General features: G+C 40.2%; 1 protein-coding gene across 1 annotated transcript in view; it reads right to left on the reverse strand.

Annotated features, from left to right (window-relative positions):
• The window catches only part of STK3 (serine/threonine kinase 3), a 134377-nt gene extending 120191 nt beyond the window's left edge, over nucleotides 1-14186 (reverse strand). The window contains exons 1-4 of the mRNA XM_086741078.1: nucleotides 13827-14186; nucleotides 6647-6727; nucleotides 6075-6203; nucleotides 2743-2857 (exon numbers count right to left, since the gene is read on the reverse strand). Coding sequence (XP_086597204.1) covers nucleotides 2743-2857; nucleotides 6075-6203; nucleotides 6647-6727; nucleotides 13827-13849 — 348 coding nt within the window. The 5' untranslated portion in view covers nucleotides 13850-14186. The remainder of the gene's footprint in view (nucleotides 1-2742; nucleotides 2858-6074; nucleotides 6204-6646; nucleotides 6728-13826) is intronic.
• Between the last annotated feature and the right edge of the window lie 4120 nt (nucleotides 14187-18306).

Here is an 18306-nt window from a genome sequence, read left to right on the forward strand (position 1 = left end):
AAGAATCAACTCCCTCTTCACTTCCAAGTGAAGACATTGTTTTCTTGTGAAAAATACAGTGAAACCACTTCTTGTTTCCATTAAAAAAAAAAAAAAAATTAAGGTCAGAATGCTGAAGTACTTTAAGCAGCCTCATTCCAGTAACACAGTCACAAGCTTTCCATCACACAGTAGTCAGGGTGATCAGGTCACTGTTCCACAAAGAGCAAGAGAATTCAAACAAGTCCAAAGCCTCTGCCTGTATCTTCCAAAACTTTTAAGACATAGGCACAGGAACTGAGAAATAGAGGAGTTTGCTTTGCTTTTTCTGTTATATGCACCAGAACACTCCCTATCCTAAGCCAGAATAAAAGTTGTCTAGTCTGGTAGCCTGTCTGAAGGTAAGCACATGTCAAGCAAACAGTCATAGTTGTCTGCTTCACCTTCCCAGAGATCTGAAGCACATGGATTCCCTCCTCCAGCCATTAAATATCTGCGTTCAGCCACTGAGATTTTTTTCCTGGTCTTACTCAATTGACTTTTGAAAACAAACTCCTAGCATCTATAAGATCGTCTATAACTATACAGTGGACCTCATCATCATGTGCAGGGAAAAAAAAACTTGCTTTGGATCTATTAACACAAGTGATCTCTTGTTTTGTAATAAAAAGTAAGATACAGCCATAACTTACTTGGTGCTACTCATCATTTTCAAAACCTTCCAGCATGTCTCTCCCTCCAGGTACCTCTACTACAAAGAGGTATCCTAGTCAATTTAGTATCTCCTTCTACAGAAGTATTCTTTACTTCTGATCACTCTTGTCACCCTTCTCTAACTTCCAGAATTTTGTTACGTCCTCCATACTATTGTATTCTTTGGCAAACACTATACTTGTTCAATTATTTCTAAACATTAAGCTGAAGTAAAGCTGTATATACCGACTTTGCCTCCCCCACCAAGTCAAATGCATCTCTTAACATTTATTTATGCTTATTTTCTCAGTCAGACACTCAGCACCACAAAGCCTTTCAAGTTTCTTCCTGGTTTAACTCTAGGAATATAACTGCTTTCATCAGTACCTTTTATCCTCTCTCCCAAAGAGGACAGCACAGACCCACGAAGGATTCCCAAAATGACCATTTAGTCCCATCTTCTTTCTTATATTTAAACCAACTACACATCTATGACAGAACGCCCCATTTACTACAGGTGTATTTCTTGAAGAGCCTCTGGTGCAAGAGTCTGTCCATAAACCTTTCAGTATGAAGCACATCCAGATTAACTTTACACCAACTAGCGTTATCTGTGCACCCAACAACTTCACACAGAACTCTACTAGCCACACACGACTAACCTTTACAAGAGGTATGTTAAATTTACCCTCATTACACGTATCCATGTATTTCTTGATTATTCTATTTCTCATAATTAAATAGCATAAATTTTATTCTATCAACTTTACCCACAAACAGTAGCAGAAGAGTTAGTTTTTCTGATCATCGGTATGCATTTGTTCTGACACTCAAACATCTCTTTCCCTCAAATTTCTAATGTCTCTACTTATGCCAATATGCTAAAATAGATATAAATAAATCAGGCAATCTAGTTTCTCATAATATAAATATGCAAGTATACATACACACACCTTTTTTTTTTTTAAGATAGAAGTTCTAACATTTTCTGTTGTTGCACACATAAGTTTGCTCCTTATTTTTCTAAATTCTGTTTTAAATAGGACTTTTTTTTAAATTCTGGACTACCTTGCACCACTTCTTATTAGAGCTACTGACCCTTGGATAATACACAACTGTAAGGACACCACTTTTAAAGGTTGCAGGAACTCCAACAATTCCCGTTGGTTTTGGTTTTTCCACAGTCATCAGTTCAACACTACAGCAGCCCTGATGCAAGCCACCTTTTCCTCTACTCCGGAAATCACCCCCACTTCTTAATACATCTTATTTTCTAAATCTAAACATTGTTTTTCTCTCCTTCTCTTTCCCAGATATGGTGCAAGGAACACTTCAGGGCGTATTTAAAAAAAAATGCAAAGAGCTCGCAAGTAGAGGGTCATCTCACAGTACTTGTTGGTAAAATGAATACGTTATGTTATAGCCCACTACTGAATACAAACGACTCCAGGGAAATAAAGATTGACTTCTAAAACAAAACATTTTTCAGAGAAGCTGCTGCTTAAGTAGAACTAACAAAGCCCATTTCCTACAAGTTTGCATCTTCCTCTACACTACTGCTGCTATAAGCCTGTTAAGACTTTTCCACACAACCCTCATTTTGGTTCCCTCTCACATTCCTTAATTGGCATCACTTCCCCTTCTCACTCCTTGACTATTGCCAATTACTTTTCATGCTCTCTGATTACTGAGTGACAGTAAGACAATTCTATGCCTGTTTCCAAACCATGCATGTACTAAGCGGCCTGCTGACAGACTTTGAGTTGGAAGAGGTATGGGGAAGAAGCTGCACACAGTTTTACCTTGTACAAAGCTGTAATTTTCGAGAAACTTACCGGACTTTCATATTTCAAAATGCATTTGCTTCTGCTGATGACCACTCCACAGAGGAATGGATGAACAGACAGTCAGAGCAACTGCACAAGCTTGTTTCCTGAGGAACCAAGGCAGATACGTCCCTAGGCATTAGTCAAGATCTTCTCTCATAACTCTGACTTCTATTCTGGCTTCTAGTCTTAATTCACAGTTTAATTTTAATAAGTCTTACACATTTTTTTAAAAATAACTCACCGTTTTATTACGAAGTCTAATTATGTCTGAAACAGAGCCAGCTCCACAGTATTCCATAACAATCCATAGATCTGTGTTCTTAAAATAGCTGCCATAGTACTTGACAACATAGGGACTAAATGGAAAAAAAAAGTTAGATACATAGATGAATTCTTGGGGGGGGATCACAATCACAAGTGTTGACAAAAATTAGTTTGACACAAACTAACACAGCTAAAGAGCAACTGTAATCAAATACATTTTAAAATTGTAATTAGCCTAACCAATGCCTTGTTAGACTAAAGTATGACTGCTTAATAAAATTATAAAGGCATTACTATATATACCACAATCTTTCAGTGATCTTCAAACACATAGTTTCCCAAACATTAGTCTTCTGACATACGGCTTTGTTTTTCCGTCCTCTAAAGCCTCTTATAATTTTTTAACTCTTGTCACAAAGTGACTATATGTTTCCCTTCTTTAAAAAGATCGCCTTGTTTTTTTCTCTCCTGAACTAAAAAAAAAAAACATGGGAACTCACCCATGTTTTCCTGGTTTTGCAAGAATGAACTTATTTCAAGTACAGATCTTAACTTCCATACTAAACAGAATCTAGTGTTGGTTTGGACAAGACTTCTGGATTTGAAAATGCATTTTCATATTGAAGTGTCTCATGGGAAGAGATAGTACTGTCATAAACAGAATGTATTGCTTTGTTACTCATCAGTTTGTAACTTGACATAATGCTTCCTCAGAGGCACTTATAAAAGAAAGGCAGAAACTTCTTCCCCTTAGAAGAGCTTCAGCACATACAGTGTAACTAGTTCTAGAAATAGGCATGGAAAAGAAAGAAACAGTAAAGTGTTAAGATTCAACCATCTTTTATTTGAGATGCTGCAACAGCTCTGTGCTTTTCTATAACATCAGTGGAATCATTACATGTGAAAATAAAGTACTAAAAAGTGTGTCATCCCTGCCATCAGTACTGCACAGCACTGTATTTCCATTAAGGCACACAACACATATACAAGCACATGGTGTAGAGCTGCAGCCCAACCCTTCTTTTCAACCAGAGAATGGCTGAATCTTGTTCAGTGAAGGAAGAGTTACTCTTTAAAAGTTACTCTTATTAAAAAAAAGTTATACAATAATACGTGTCAGTACATGTCTACAATAGTAGATTCTAAATACAACATGTTGTTCAAAGAAAAGCAGGAAACAGAGAACAAGGGCAGAGGAAAAGGGGGTAGGACAGGTGACACAGGAATAAGACAGTGTGTAGGCCCACCGAGGACAAGAATTAAAATGGCACAAGAAGTACAGTACAGAAAGGTTAAAAATTTAGAAGATTCATAAGTATTACCACTTCTTTTCTCTGTCAGTATATTTCATAGACATTCATTTTAAGTATCAATTTCAAATCTTGCCTAGTACTAACAGACACACACACACACACACACTACAACCTACATCACTGCTTCCAATCAGCTCACATGGCTGAAGCCTGTGCTGAGACTAAGGGCTGCTATCCTATCGTTGACCCCACAGAAGAACTCTTTCTGAGAATTCATAAGGTGCTATTTTCCAACTTACTCTGTGTCTTCCTTCATGTAAGGGGAAAGAAATTAAGCAGAGGAGATTAAAAAAAAAAAAAAAAAAGGTTAGGAGCACAGCAACAAGAAGAATCAAACATATTTTAACCTCTCTTCCAATACACAGGAAGAGCAGAGGACCTACTCTGGGGAATCAAATCTAGTCCCACAGTTAAGCAGACACATACGATCACTGCTTCCTTTTTAATGTGTACCTGTTAAAAAACTCCACTTGGCCAGACAGACAAAAATAGTCTCAGAGGGATGAAAAGGATTAAGAGGAGCCCCCCAAAAGACCTCAAGGGTCCCAAATCCTTTTAGTATCAACTGAAATAACCTTATCACAGATCTTTGTGGAATGTGGGGCCAAAAAAAACCCAAACAAACAAACAAAGAAAAAAAAAAAAAAAAAAAAAAAAAAAACCAACAAAAACAAAAACACAATACCATAAATCCTTTTGTTTACTCCCATTCCCGTGCCTACACACTTAACAAGCTTCTGGCGTTCAGAGCAGCCAGTGCCAGAAAGGGAATGGATTACAAGGTCCAGTGTACTAAGAGGTCACAAATACTTAGATCAGGGCTTGCAGGCAGAGGTTCTAAAGAAGTCTGAAGAACAGCTGAATCCTCATGTGCTATATACAATCTCTACATTTAAGGATAAATACCTGAACTTTCTCTCCTCCTTCATGATGCCATAGACAAGGTGCTGTGGAGCAAAACAATCAAGCTCCATGTAACACCTGAGCAAAACACTGAGCAACAAATCTGAATGAATTCAGACTGCAATAAAAGGACTGTCTTTAAATCTGGGATGAGTACTGCTCATTGCCAAACAAGAACAATTTTTTTTCATTTAAAGAGAACTTCAAAATCAACACACCACAAAAGCACAAATACAATTAAGAAATAACAGACCACTTGCTATAATACACTTCACCAAGTAATGACTAAAGCAATCAGTATTTTAAAGAAAGTTTCACATGATTAGAATGCAAGGCTTTCCTGTTTGCACTTTGAGTCACAAAAAATACTCCTGTACCACTGATCAGAATCAATAAACACTCACCCTTGCAAATCTGACTTTGAAGTACCAGCCAAAACCTTAAAATATTATCCTCCAAAAATACACACATTTTTAAAAATGTATACGTCCACAGAAGAGAGGAAATGCAAAGCAATTTTTGCATCCCTGCAGATACTTATGTTAAGGCTTTCATTCCCACAATACTAGCAATCATAAGATACATCGTTTGTGAAAAAGCGCAAGGTAACAATCATTCTTCAGAACTAGTAAAAGATTGTTCACTTTTTAAAAAAGTATGTTCCTGCATGAAAAACGCAACTGATAGAATACTATTTTGGAAGTTATCTGCTAGCCATCAGTGCTAGAAATATCTTTATCAGTCTTCTGAAACAGGTAACTTGGAATTCACAAGGCCTAAGACATTCACAGGAAATATTAACCTTCGGGCTTGCCAGTGCAAGTGAAGTGAAGCAAGTGTGCAGAATTCTAAGCAGAGGCAAGCACTCTTTCAACAGCTTCTCTTATGTACACTATTTGTACTTCCTTCAATCCAAGCTAAGGATAGGAGGAAGTCTGCAAAGTGGTCCCTTTAAGTAAGTTGTCCAACACAGACTGCTTTAATTTTCCACGTCAAAAAAAAGTTTGCAGCTGCATATATTTCAGCTATATTCACAAGTACAAACATATTTTCAAATAGACTCTTAGAAAGGGAGCAGAATTGTCATACCTACCTGTCACATTGTTGCATTATAGAGATTTCTTTAATTATTTCTTGAAGATCTGACTCCACAGGGACCTGTTTAATTGCTACAACTTGTCCAGACTCTTTGTGTATTGCTTTAAACACACTACCATATGACCTAAAAATAAAAGAGGAATTAAAAAAAAAAGATAAGCTGCCTCTCATTTACATTATGCAGAAACGTTTAAAAGTCACAGAAGCCATATGTTAATGCAGAAGTTTGAGGGCTTTTTCAGGCTGCAAAAAATGCAGATCTCTGGGAACCTCAGGAAAGACATGCCTCTGAAGAATTAATCTTTGTCAAGATGTAGCGTATCTTATTCCAGTACAGGCGCAAGCATCTTTGCTGCCTTAATAAAAAAGGGACATCAAAAATGCATAAATGTATTTGGGGAAGCATGGAAGTCTACTGATGGCTGCATTTGCTGTATTATTAAAACTTGTCTAGAGAAGCATTCCTTAGGACATTTACAGTCAGTCACTCTGTAACTTAATATTTCAACACATGCTTTATATACTGTTTCCCTCTGATCCCATCCCCTCATAAATAGCTGCACTTACCCTTCACCAAGTTTCTCCAGAACATCAAAGACCTCTTCAGGCTGCTTAGTTAGACTATCTTCACTTAGCTTTTTCAGTTTGCTAAAACAAAGACAAAAGTTATTTGTTTGGTTGTGGAGGGAAAGATACAGAACTCAAATTTCCCTAAGAATGAGCAGATAGAAAAAAGATTACAAAGAAAAAAATATTCCAATGAAAATAAAATGCCTAATTAAAGTGCAGTAATAAAATTTTAATCAACCACATAAGACAGAGAAAGTTATGACAGTTTTTGTCATTACCACTTTCCCATTAATGTTTGTTCAATTCAAAGCAGTATGGGACCAATTCACTGTCTAAACCACTTCCTTTGCGAAAGTAGAAACAGCCAAAGAATACAATAAAGCTCACCTTTCATCAAAAAGCAGCCAGCATGCAAACATACGTTCATTGCTGCCTAGAGTACACCATGTTGTTATCTAAGAAAGCGTAAACCAATCCTTCACCCACATGAAGTATCCACTTTCTAAACTATACCACTCATAAGCCAACGAATTACATCAAGTTAAAAGCAGAACCCAGAGTCAAGATGACTCTGAGAGCATATGGCAGCACACAGCGTTCAGTACAGGTGACAGCAGAACACTGAACTTCCAAGAGTTGAGTACTCAGAGTTGTTGGAGCAGTCCCTTTTGCATCTTTCTGAATGTACATGGGAACAGGTGCAACAAAATATCTAATTACATAACACCACCATATTTTGCCCTCCAGTTCTCTCACAGTGTCTCAAATCACTGAGTATCACCGTACAATTTCTCCCAGTACCTTCAACCCACTGTTGCCGCTATCCTTTGTCCTTTACAAGCAGTCCCATCTATCCAGCTCCCCAGACTCCTGACAGATCTCAGAACACAACTTGGCTGCAAGCTTCCCATGGAGCTGACACCGAACATAGCATAGGAAAATATAACCACACACACATTGCAACGAGAGGCCGGGTGGCTGCAACACGTAAATCCTTCACCCTAGAAGTTACAGGGAATTTTGCTGCAAGACTGAAATAACAAGTTAAGTCTATACGATAGCCAAGGGTACTATTAAAGTAGAAGATGAGCTGAAGAATAGCTGGTGCTGTAGTGTTAGATAAAGTCAATGTATTCCATATGCAGGAGGAGGAAAAAAAAAAAAAAAGAAAGAAAGATATTCTGAAGCACAGCAGATCATTGAAAACTTACAGAAAATACATTATCCTGTGACACTTTCCCGGGAATTAATACAAAACAGGAGAAGGGAAAAGGGCACAGACAGAAGAGACTGTCAAATCTAACACTGGAAGTGTTCAAAAGAAACTCCTTCACACTAAGAGATGCAATTCTGTGATATACAGAGCTATTTTTTTTTAAAAGTTAAATGATTGATGAAGGAATTCTTGAGTCAGAAGGGACTTGTTACTGTCAACCAACCAACCAAAAGACAAAAAAGTAAAGTAATTCTATAAGCACACAGGTCATATGGATTGGTGTTAAATGAAGAAAGCAAAGGGGAGGGTGTACAGATTTATATACCAAAGAACTTTTTCACAGATATACCAATTATATTAATACAAAAAGCATCCACAATCAGTAAGGAAAGGTGCATGAACTGATGTAAAGACCATGCAATTTGCTATAGCGAGCAAGCAGAAAGCTGGAAAGCATGTGTGTTTAAGGCAGAATAAATATCACCACAGCAAAGGAAATGCACAACTCATGAACACACAGAAAAAACAGCAGAAAACTCAGATGAGAGCAGCTAAATAAATCTGCAGAAGTGGCTTACAAATCAAACACAGGAACAGATAACAACTCTGCTTTCTTTTTTGCCCTCTCTCTGCTTGTTAGAGACTAGAAAGCAGAAAGATGGAACTTAAATCTTGCAGGGAAGTATATTGTTCATTACTAAACAAGTGTAAATTGAGACAAATAAAAAAAAAAGGCACAAAAAAAAGAATTGCTGGTTGGTATTAGAGAATCAAATTATTCACTTTGTTTCAAATTCTTTTTTGCCTCCTGATTAGGTTATCCGCAGCCTTAAAGGTAGCATTCACAGAATCAGTTACTGCAGTCATCCTCTGCTTGCCACCAACTAAAAGCCTGCAAAGTATGCTTATGATACCAGCAGAGCCTCAAAAAATAGAAAGCCTGATCACTAGCCAAGTCACTCACTTGATCGAAGAGTGACAGAAGTCACACCCAACAGAACAGTGGAGAGACGGAACTTCTTAGTAACCTCAAGAAAAGAGAAAACATACAGTGACCTCAAAGATGTCTAAGTGAACACTTCCACTTGCTCATCAGAAGAGCAGTATCTGCTTAAACAATAAGGGGAAAAAAATTCCATACCAAAAGGTTTCCAGTAGCACCATTAACATCAAGGCATTGGGAGTGCTTGAGAAGAGCTAGCAAAGCAATCACAAACAGCCAGAAACTAATGAAAACCAGCGTTGCTGTCAAATAACAGATTAACTGGGGTACTCAACAGGCAACCTGGAGACCAAAGAAATAAGCATTCTGTAGTTTTAAAACTATTTTCACGTTATCCAACTCTGACAAATGTGTTATAAGAACAAATAATATTTAACTCTAAGGCAGCTAAATATTAAACCTATTTAGAGAAAGAGAAATACATCAACCTCAGGAATTTCATCACACTGCTTAAAGTACTTCACACTCCTTCACAAACATATTGTAAGAGTACTGTAAGATGCTAGGTCCACTGTTCAAGTGACAGTATTAACACCACAGTTCTTTGAACCATAGGAAAATCCCAATTACTCAGACTGTTTCGTGATTTCTATTTCTAGAAGTGCAGAATTCCCAGCTCTTTAACTACAGATCAGCATTTGATATACCCTGAAAGCATTGCAATAAAGAAAGCATCTATGAAAATTTTGTGAGAAGCAGGAAGGAGGACGATGACTGTTGGAACTGGCTGTAGAGCACTAAGTAGAATAAAAGAAGAAAAGTCTGGAAGTATTATCTTATTATATTGCTCAAAAACAAGCAACTAAAACTTGGGACAGAGAAACACATCTAAGACTTCAGAATCAGCTTCTTTATAAGAAGTTGTTTGCATGCGTGTGTCTTACTGTCCACACTTGGAAGATGTGCAATGTGAGACACAGAGCCAAACATTTCAGAAGGATCACTCCTTTTAAAGAAAGCATTAAGGTGTTCTACATGGGAAGTGAATACTATAAGCACGCAACAAAATACCTATCCGTTAAGATATGACTAGAAATATGAGTTATATTTAAATAAATCCATAAGTTCAGACACTGTTTCGTTCTGGCCACAGGATACAAGTGTCACACATGCACAGACACACACACGCACAGACACACACACGCAAGAAAGCCTAAAGGAGATGTGCAGAAGACCAGTATAAAACCTGGGGAGAAAGTAATTCTGCTTTTGTTTGCCTTAGGAACTCATCAGGTAGTGACTACGGGCTATTTCAGTAGTTTCTTACAGGAGAGTTGTTCTTGAAAGTATGAGGGCTAACTAAACTACAACCCTGGGACAACCAGAGTTATCAAAAGGATTTTCTTGTTCCAAGCAGATTCGACTTTCTGCATAACACCTGGTCTCCCAAACAAGAAAAATATACCCCTAGCAAAGAATTTTACTTTTATAAACCCAGTTGACAGGAGAAAACATTCATACTTCGCATGACCAGAACCTTACTTGTCATTGAGTACATCAGCAAAACTCCACATAACTAAATGCAGAAAAATCCAGAAACAGTGAGAGGCACCCAAGACTACCAATCCTGGCATAAAAATCAGAAAAATCTGAATTGAAAACCCAACATGAAAAACTAAGTATAAGCATAGTGTCCTATGGTCATTACATACAGACTTTACAAAAATAAGCACTCCAGAAGTAGGTGTAAAAAAAGCCCTGAAAGTTAAGAAAGAAAAATAAAGCAGGAGTAAAGAATAGAACTCCATCAATTACTGCCATGAGTTATGGAAATCTGGACAGCTGCTCCATTAAAACATGAATATACGTGGTTGACTTTGCAGAAGAACTAGCACATTGAAACATTTTAAAAGGTGGCTGGGATCAATTATACTGATACATTAAAAGAGAAGCTAGTAAGAGAAACCACTGCAGTCATTAGAAACAGAGGTGGCATGTGGAAGCCTTAAGACCGCTTTACACTGTTCACATACGTAGAAGCAAGTTTATGACAGTTTAGATTATTATATTGCGCACTTACATTTAGTCTTGTACCAGTAAAACCCAAGAAAACTTACACTTTTGTCACATCATTTTCAGGAGGAACATCACAATTGTCATCCTTACACGTCCAACGATACAAACTTTAAAATCAGTGTGTTTTTCACAGACAGTTCATACTTTAAAAATGAGTTTTTCCCTTCCCACAAAACTTAAATTTCAGCAAAAACTAAACTGCCCGAGTTTAAAGAAAGGACTGGAAAACCTTCATTAACACACTCCACGCTTGTTAAGAGGCCTTTCTTTGGCAGCAGCGTGCAAGAGACGGGCAAGATTTAAAACCATGTATTTGACAGAACTGCGTCTCTATCTACTTTCCTTTTTGCCTGGGTATGAGAAGATGGATTGCATACCAGTATGCCAATATATACAGAAAAATGCAACAATAATAACAGGGGAAATTTACAAGACTCAAAGGCAAATTTTGTAAGTGACTATTTCAAGAGTGGATGTCCTTTTTAGTGAGGCAAAATAAGTATAAAGCATATGTGAAACACAGTTAGAAATTCAGACGCAAAAAAACACTGTGTCAACTACCATATTCAGTATAAAATCAGAACTCCTACTCTCAATTAAGTAAACAAAGTTATTTTGAAAAGGACTGCTCCTTAGAAGTCTTTTGTTACTGTTGCAGTGCACTGGTCAAACAAGAAAAGCTGATTTTGACAGCATCCCCATTTAAAAGCCACAGTGGTCTAGCCTGTCACTTGGGCATCATCACCGCTACTTTCCGAAGGGCTGTTTTAAAGATTTACACAACACACAGCCATGTTGTGTGTTCCTTTACAGGGAAAGGGGAAATGAAAGTGCCCTATACCTCTTAGAGAACACTGGGATTCTAAGACATCCATGCAACTTGGAAGCGTTCATACGAAATTCTTGCTACCTCTAGATGACTGTCTTGCACTACAGATACCATGGCAACAGATCCCCGTCAGTAACTGCTCCTGTGGACAGCAGGAATCAAAGCAAAGAAGTTTAGTGCTCACATCTACATCAGCAAGTAAACACGGCATGTCCATCCCAAGCCACTACTGCACCTAACACAGGCATAAAAAAAAAAATTTAGCCCAGAAAGATATAATCTGTACTCCCTTCTATACTTGCAGAAAAAGGAGGTGGCCTAACAGAATACTTGGGAACACCAAACAATCAGAAAACTTTAAAAAAACAATGGATAAAGGGGATACATATGCACATTTACAAAAAAAAAAAAAGTCTCAAATCTTATTAAAATCTAAGTTAATATCTTATGAAAAACTGAACTAAATCTTCCCTCCCACTAAAGAAAGAAATACATTAAGTTCTCACCATATTCAAATGTCCAAAAATAAGCTCCAGAAAACACGGGAAGTATAAAAACGTGCCAGAGAATTTAGAAGTTCTCTCATCAGCTTTCTAATTCTTCCTGACTGAATCTAAGAATTGAAACAGCTCCTTACTTTCAATTAGGTCAGACACACCCCTCCAGCTTGGTAATAAAGTTAGAGCAAATCCTAGATACTAAAAAAAACAAACAAACAAAAAAAAACACAACTCACCAAATTTGTAGGTTATACTAACTTCAAGACTTATTTTAAATCCTTTGGTATCACCAGATCCCAAGCTTTGCACTGGTGGTGGTAACGATTACTCCTCAGACATTCACATTTCTTCTAAACCCTTGCTGGTGTCTGTCTTACTTCCTTTATTTTAGAAACACAGCACTGCCAGCCTGAAACTACAGTGTAGGCCTGTCGCTCCTCCTCCCATTGCCTGCTAAAAACAGTCTGCGTAACAACTACTAATCAATTATTGGTCAAAGTTTTCAAGTAGTAGATACTGTTACTTGATGTATTATTGGATGAAAAACAGTAGAAGTTCAAGACTGCATTCTTCTCAAGTCCTGTCATCCTGCAGGAAGCTGTTTTAAAGAATTTTAAAAGTGTTTAATGTAGAATGTAAGTGTTTTAAAGAAGAATATAAAAATTGATTTATTACCTTCTACTAATGATTTATATTATGTAGTCCCTAGATTTTTCATTAATTTAACAGGAATTAAAAGTTAACTACTTGGAACTCCAAGACAGTAAGCATATAGATCTAAACTGTGTAACTACCTTTGGTATACCACACAACTACATTCTATGTAGTACATAACTACAACCACGAAAGGAGTGTTCCAATGTAAATATACCCATATAATTAAAGGAAAATAATTTTATACCCAAAGATGACAGTGTCACATTTAAAGCCAAAGCTCACTGTTTCACATCATTACACATGTACACAAAAAGGTAGTCAAATGATAAAAGCTCAAAAAAACCAAACACCACATAGTAATTAATACGACTAGATATTCTATACATTTCAGAAAGTACAAATATCGTGGGAATATTCTTGATTTTTGCTTCTTCCTACTCCCTGATTTGCAACTGCAACTATGCAACGCCCACCCCCACAAGCATCCCTCCACCAGCAGCACACAAGGGCACTTTTTTAAAGTAGAAAGATAAAAACAACTACTACTTATGCCGGTTTCTTCCACAGACCTGAACTATAACGTGCAACAGACCCCTCCCAGGCCACCAAGGACTCTTCTCTGAGATGAAGTTTTCCTCATTTCACATTAAAACGCTCCTGGCGTAACTCAGCCAGTCCCTAAGGGTTTACCCAGGCCTGCTATTTCGGGGGGACACTCCCCATAAAACCGTCCCCAACATCAACACGACACCCCCACCCCCGGACGCCGGGGAGGTCTCCGCCCCCATCGTTCTCCCGCCGCTCCCCTCACAGCGGCCGGGACCGGAGCCTCCCGAGGCCGGCGGGGAGTCCGGGGGGGGGAGCGGGCGGGCTCCCGCTCGCTACCCCCCCGCAGACCCAAGGCCTGACCTCGCTCGCTTCCGGGAGGGGAAGGGGCCGTCATGGAGGGTCGTTACCTCTTGGGCGCTGCCTGCTCCATGCCGCTGCTGGCCCCCCCGCCCCCGCCGTCCGGAGGGGGCGAGCAGCCGGACGAACCCCTAAGAAGCACCGGGCCGGTGGCCGTTAAACTTTCTCACAACTTCCGTGACGCCCCCGCTGGCCCTTTAAACGGGGCTCGCGCCCTCCCTCGGCCGCCGCCGCCGCTCCCAGTCTCTCTCAGGCAACTGCCACTACCGCTCGCGACCCGGCTGCCGGCGGAGGTCCGCCCCCTCGCCCCTCTCAGTGGTTACAATCCGCGCCACCGCAAGTGCTGATTGGGGGGCGCGGAAGTCGCTCAGAACGGCAGGAGGGACGAGGCCCCACCCCAAGCACGGGAAGAGCGGGCGGCGTCGCGCCGGCGGGAGGGAAAGAACATGGAGGCGGCGGTGCCGCCGGAGCTGAGACGCCGCGCTCCCGGCATGCTCCGCGCGGCACTGCCTTCCCGCGGGGCACGCTGGGAGGTGTAGTCCTCCCGGGGAACCTGCCGCGCTTGTTCCTGCAGGGAGGGGCAGCCGGTGGGGCCTGGCCGGGCGAGGCAGACAGGGAGGCGAAGAAACAGAGACCGGGGCCCTGAGGCGCACCCGCTGACCTCATCCCGTGCTTCCTGGAGCTGGGCCTTCGGGCAAGGGCAGGCCCGGGGCAGGGCCGCCGCCTGAGGGAGGCTGTTCCCCCGCTGCCATTCTCGGGCCCCATTGCCGCGGGAGAAGGCCGCCGGGCGGCCTGTGCCTTTCATCCGCCTGTCTGGTGCTGAGCTGCATCCAGCCCCTCCATGCAAAGTGACATCTCCTCATGGACAGCTGGCTTCAGAGGACAGCGGAGAGCAAGTCTGAAGTTAGTCATGGCAGGACTGGGGAGCAGCTCTTCCAAGCTGGCTCGGGTGATACAGTGCAGCTTTAAGGTGAAAAACGCTGGCACTTGGCTCTTGACTTTTTAATGCCAAAGCATACAAGTTGCCCTGCAAAGCCATAGGAAGCTGTCACATAATTATTCAAGCAGCAGATTTTAGGCCACCCAGTACCATGTGACAGTTACCTGCAATTTCTCCACCTTACAACTTCTGACTTTGTGGTGTTTATGTAGCAATTTAAGATACTGACAAAGCATCCAAGTAGATCCAGCCAAGTCAATACAAGAAAAGCTTAAATGTTCAAGCCAATTTCTGTGTCCTTTCTTGAAAGTAGGTTTGTTTGCCTAACTAATGGAAGTTCAAGGTAGTAAAACACTCAGGCAAGATCCATAAAAATACTGAGATGCCCAAGTTCCACTTCAAACTGATTTTAGATGTAGAAGCATAACAGCACTCCCCCCTTAAGAAAAAGTCCGCACTCCATAACTAATTTCATCTCTTTGATGTGCATTAGCAAGGGAATTTTGAATGACTGAAGTCCTACTGTTGTGCAAGTCTTCTGCTTTGCCTGAGCCAATCCAATCCAGTTGACTCACTGTGGTCAGCCTAAATGCACAATGGCAATATTGAATGAACCCATAAAACAAATCACACCAACATATGACCTTTTGGGTTTCTTTGTTTTTCTGAGTCATGGAAAATCTGCAATAGAACATCTTCCTTTGCACAACAGATTAACGCAGAGCTCTTCAAGTATCATCCCACAAGCCAGAGTGGCTCACCAGCAGTACTGCCAGATGTGTCCCTACCATGATGACTGTTTGTAGGAGATGCCAGAAAAAAACTGCCCAGGAGAAGCAGCCAACAGATGCCTCAGATGCAGTGCAGTGTGAGTGCATTAGAAAGTACTGAGGAGGAACCCCACAAGACTTCCCATCTCCCAGTTGTAGGACAAGTGAAGTCAGGCAGTTAGAAGATGCCATGTGGCTAGTGTCCAACTTTGTTTTACAGGGTATTTGGCTGTACCCACTGACCAATTATTATTTATGTTTCACCAATTTCACCTAATAAAGGGTAGCTTGACATCCCTATTTGCTGTGATACTACTGGAATGCAGAGACTGTCTCCATATTCTTTAACAAAAATCTTTACAGCAATATTTCGTTCAGGCTGTTTCAGAGAAGGCAGGTTTTTTTCCAGCTCCTCCTCTCATGCCAAAGCTGCGATAAACTATACATTTGAGCAAGCAGAAGCAGTCTTAGAAAAAAAACAGGTACTATATTACAGTTGTAACAGCAAGAAAAGGAAAGGGAGCTGAGAAGTGCTCCCTCTCCCCATTCACACATACATGTCTTTCTCTGGAAAAAAAGTTAGGCTAAACAGCCTAATCTGCCACTCTTCCCTCCTCCTTTAACACCAGTTGATGAGAACAAGTCTAAAGAAAATTTGTCCATGAATAGCTGATTTAGATATTAGCTCTCTTCATTCAAAACAATTTAATACCACAACCCTCACTCCTAGAAAATACCGTGACCACCTGACAATTGAGGAAGAAGGGAACAGGAGTGTCCCATCTCTGCCACTGAAGAAAGACGACTGTGAAAAAAACCCAAGATGCCTGAAACAGAAAAAGTTAGGTTACCTGTCTTTAACCTAGCAAGGCAGACAGTACCAAAAAATACGGACTAATTCCATGCCTTTGCCACAGAAGTTTGAGTTGTGCCTTATTCAACTGCCAGAATGCTAAGTACATTGATGCTGAAAATAAGACATCAATAAGAAGATAACGTATATACCATAGTATTTTTCAAGATCACTTTATCCATCTCTTACCATTTCAAATGGTATTGCTAGTCGATTACATTGGAATAAATAACATCATCTCACCTTTCCCCTGCAACATGAATTTCGGAACCGTGCTGTGAAATATAACACTGATTTGGTATTCATTACAGCACTGTACCTAGCCACCAGCAAAGAAGGAACTTTGAAAGGGAAAACAGACTCCCTCTGTTCTACTACTTCATTCAGGCTTTCCAGTCAAGGGGAGTCTAGATGTTCTGGAGGCATGAATATATTATGAGATTGCCAGTGTCTAGACAACATGGAGATGACGAAGTTGTAGACAATTGGCATGAGTATTCCCATGATTTTTTCCAGCAGTGGAAATATGTAACATCGCTAAGAAGGCAGGTGAGTAAGAAAAGGCTTAATGTATCCCAATCTTTAAAATATAGGAGAAAGCTAACTGAATTACTCTTTTTCTTCTAAGGCATTTCATCCACTTCACCAATTTATCAGCATGCATTAGGACATCCTTCTCTGCAGAACTGGCATCAACATCAAATACAATTCCTTAGACTAAAGGATGGATGAAGACCATACTTACTTTTTGAGTACTATAATTATTTTATATTATAATGTGGTTTTGTAAACAGACAAAATAATTTATATTATAATTACTTTTACTGCAATGGAATCAGGAATCATGGAGGCACAGACAAGTATTAGGTGCTGTATAACCACAAACTAAGACAGTCCCCAAGCCCCTAAATATATGAACCAAATAGTTCCAAGATGTCAATCCTGCCTCGGTTGCATATAATTCATGATAAACCTAAAGAAGGATAAAAATTACTTGAGAAGCTCATGTCTGAGTTTCTAACAGGTATTACTAAAAGTAAGATTTAAATTCCAAATATATACTTCAAAGTCATTCATAAACATCATGCAAATAAATTATGTGTAGGGACCTTATCTACTTCCTTTGGTGGCAAATAAGTGCAGCATTTACTTCAGAAGGTATTCGGTCAGACTCATTTAAACAACATGCATTGTAACTAATGCACGGCGCTGCTAGAAAACAGCAGAATTAGTAGTACCTGTTTTCCAAGAGGTATACGTCATGAACACCTTACGCTCTCCAAACAAAACACCCCTAGTGCTTCACCACGTCCATGGTACTATTCACAGCCTAGCTCCTCTCCCCGTGTGCTTTCTACCCTTTCACCGCAGTAGCCCCCAGTTCTTTCACAGGGTTCTCAGTGCTCTCTCCCTCAGTATCCCGTCTCATTCCAGAATAGCTCCATTCACACCCTGGCACACCAAAACCTACAATATCCTTACTGCCAACATGCCCCCAGCTCTGTGCTCCATACAACGCCTCCCAAGCACTGGTATCTCACCATGCCTTGGCCTACCCCGAGGTTACCCAACAGAGTTACAAGTGTCCTGTGTCTGCCTCACACCCGGTGTTTAGCTCACAGGAGGAGGCTGCAGGTCAGTCTGCAGCATAGTCCCAAACCCAGCAGCTAAGGACAGAGTTTCCCTTACTTTTCCCTTGCCATGGGGTGAACTGTTTCACAAGCAGGGCATTCCCTCCTCTACCCATCATCACTGAGTTCTGTAAAAATAGGAATTTATTATCATTACAGACGTCCAGCTTGTCGCCAGACATGATCAATATTGGCCAGCTAAGTCACAAATGATTGTGAAGGGGAAAAGGCAAGGAACAGCAGGCAAGCACAAAGACAGAGTGAATGCAGAAGCCTGATTTCCTTAGAAACCAATTCATAAATTCAGTAGACAAATAGTCAACAACAACATGTTTG

The sequence above is a fragment of the Chlamydotis macqueenii genome, chromosome 2, assembly GCF_036417535.1.
Source record: "Chlamydotis macqueenii isolate bChlMac1 chromosome 2, bChlMac1.mat, whole genome shotgun sequence".
NCBI classification, from domain to species: domain Eukaryota; kingdom Metazoa; phylum Chordata; class Aves; order Otidiformes; family Otididae; genus Chlamydotis; species Chlamydotis macqueenii.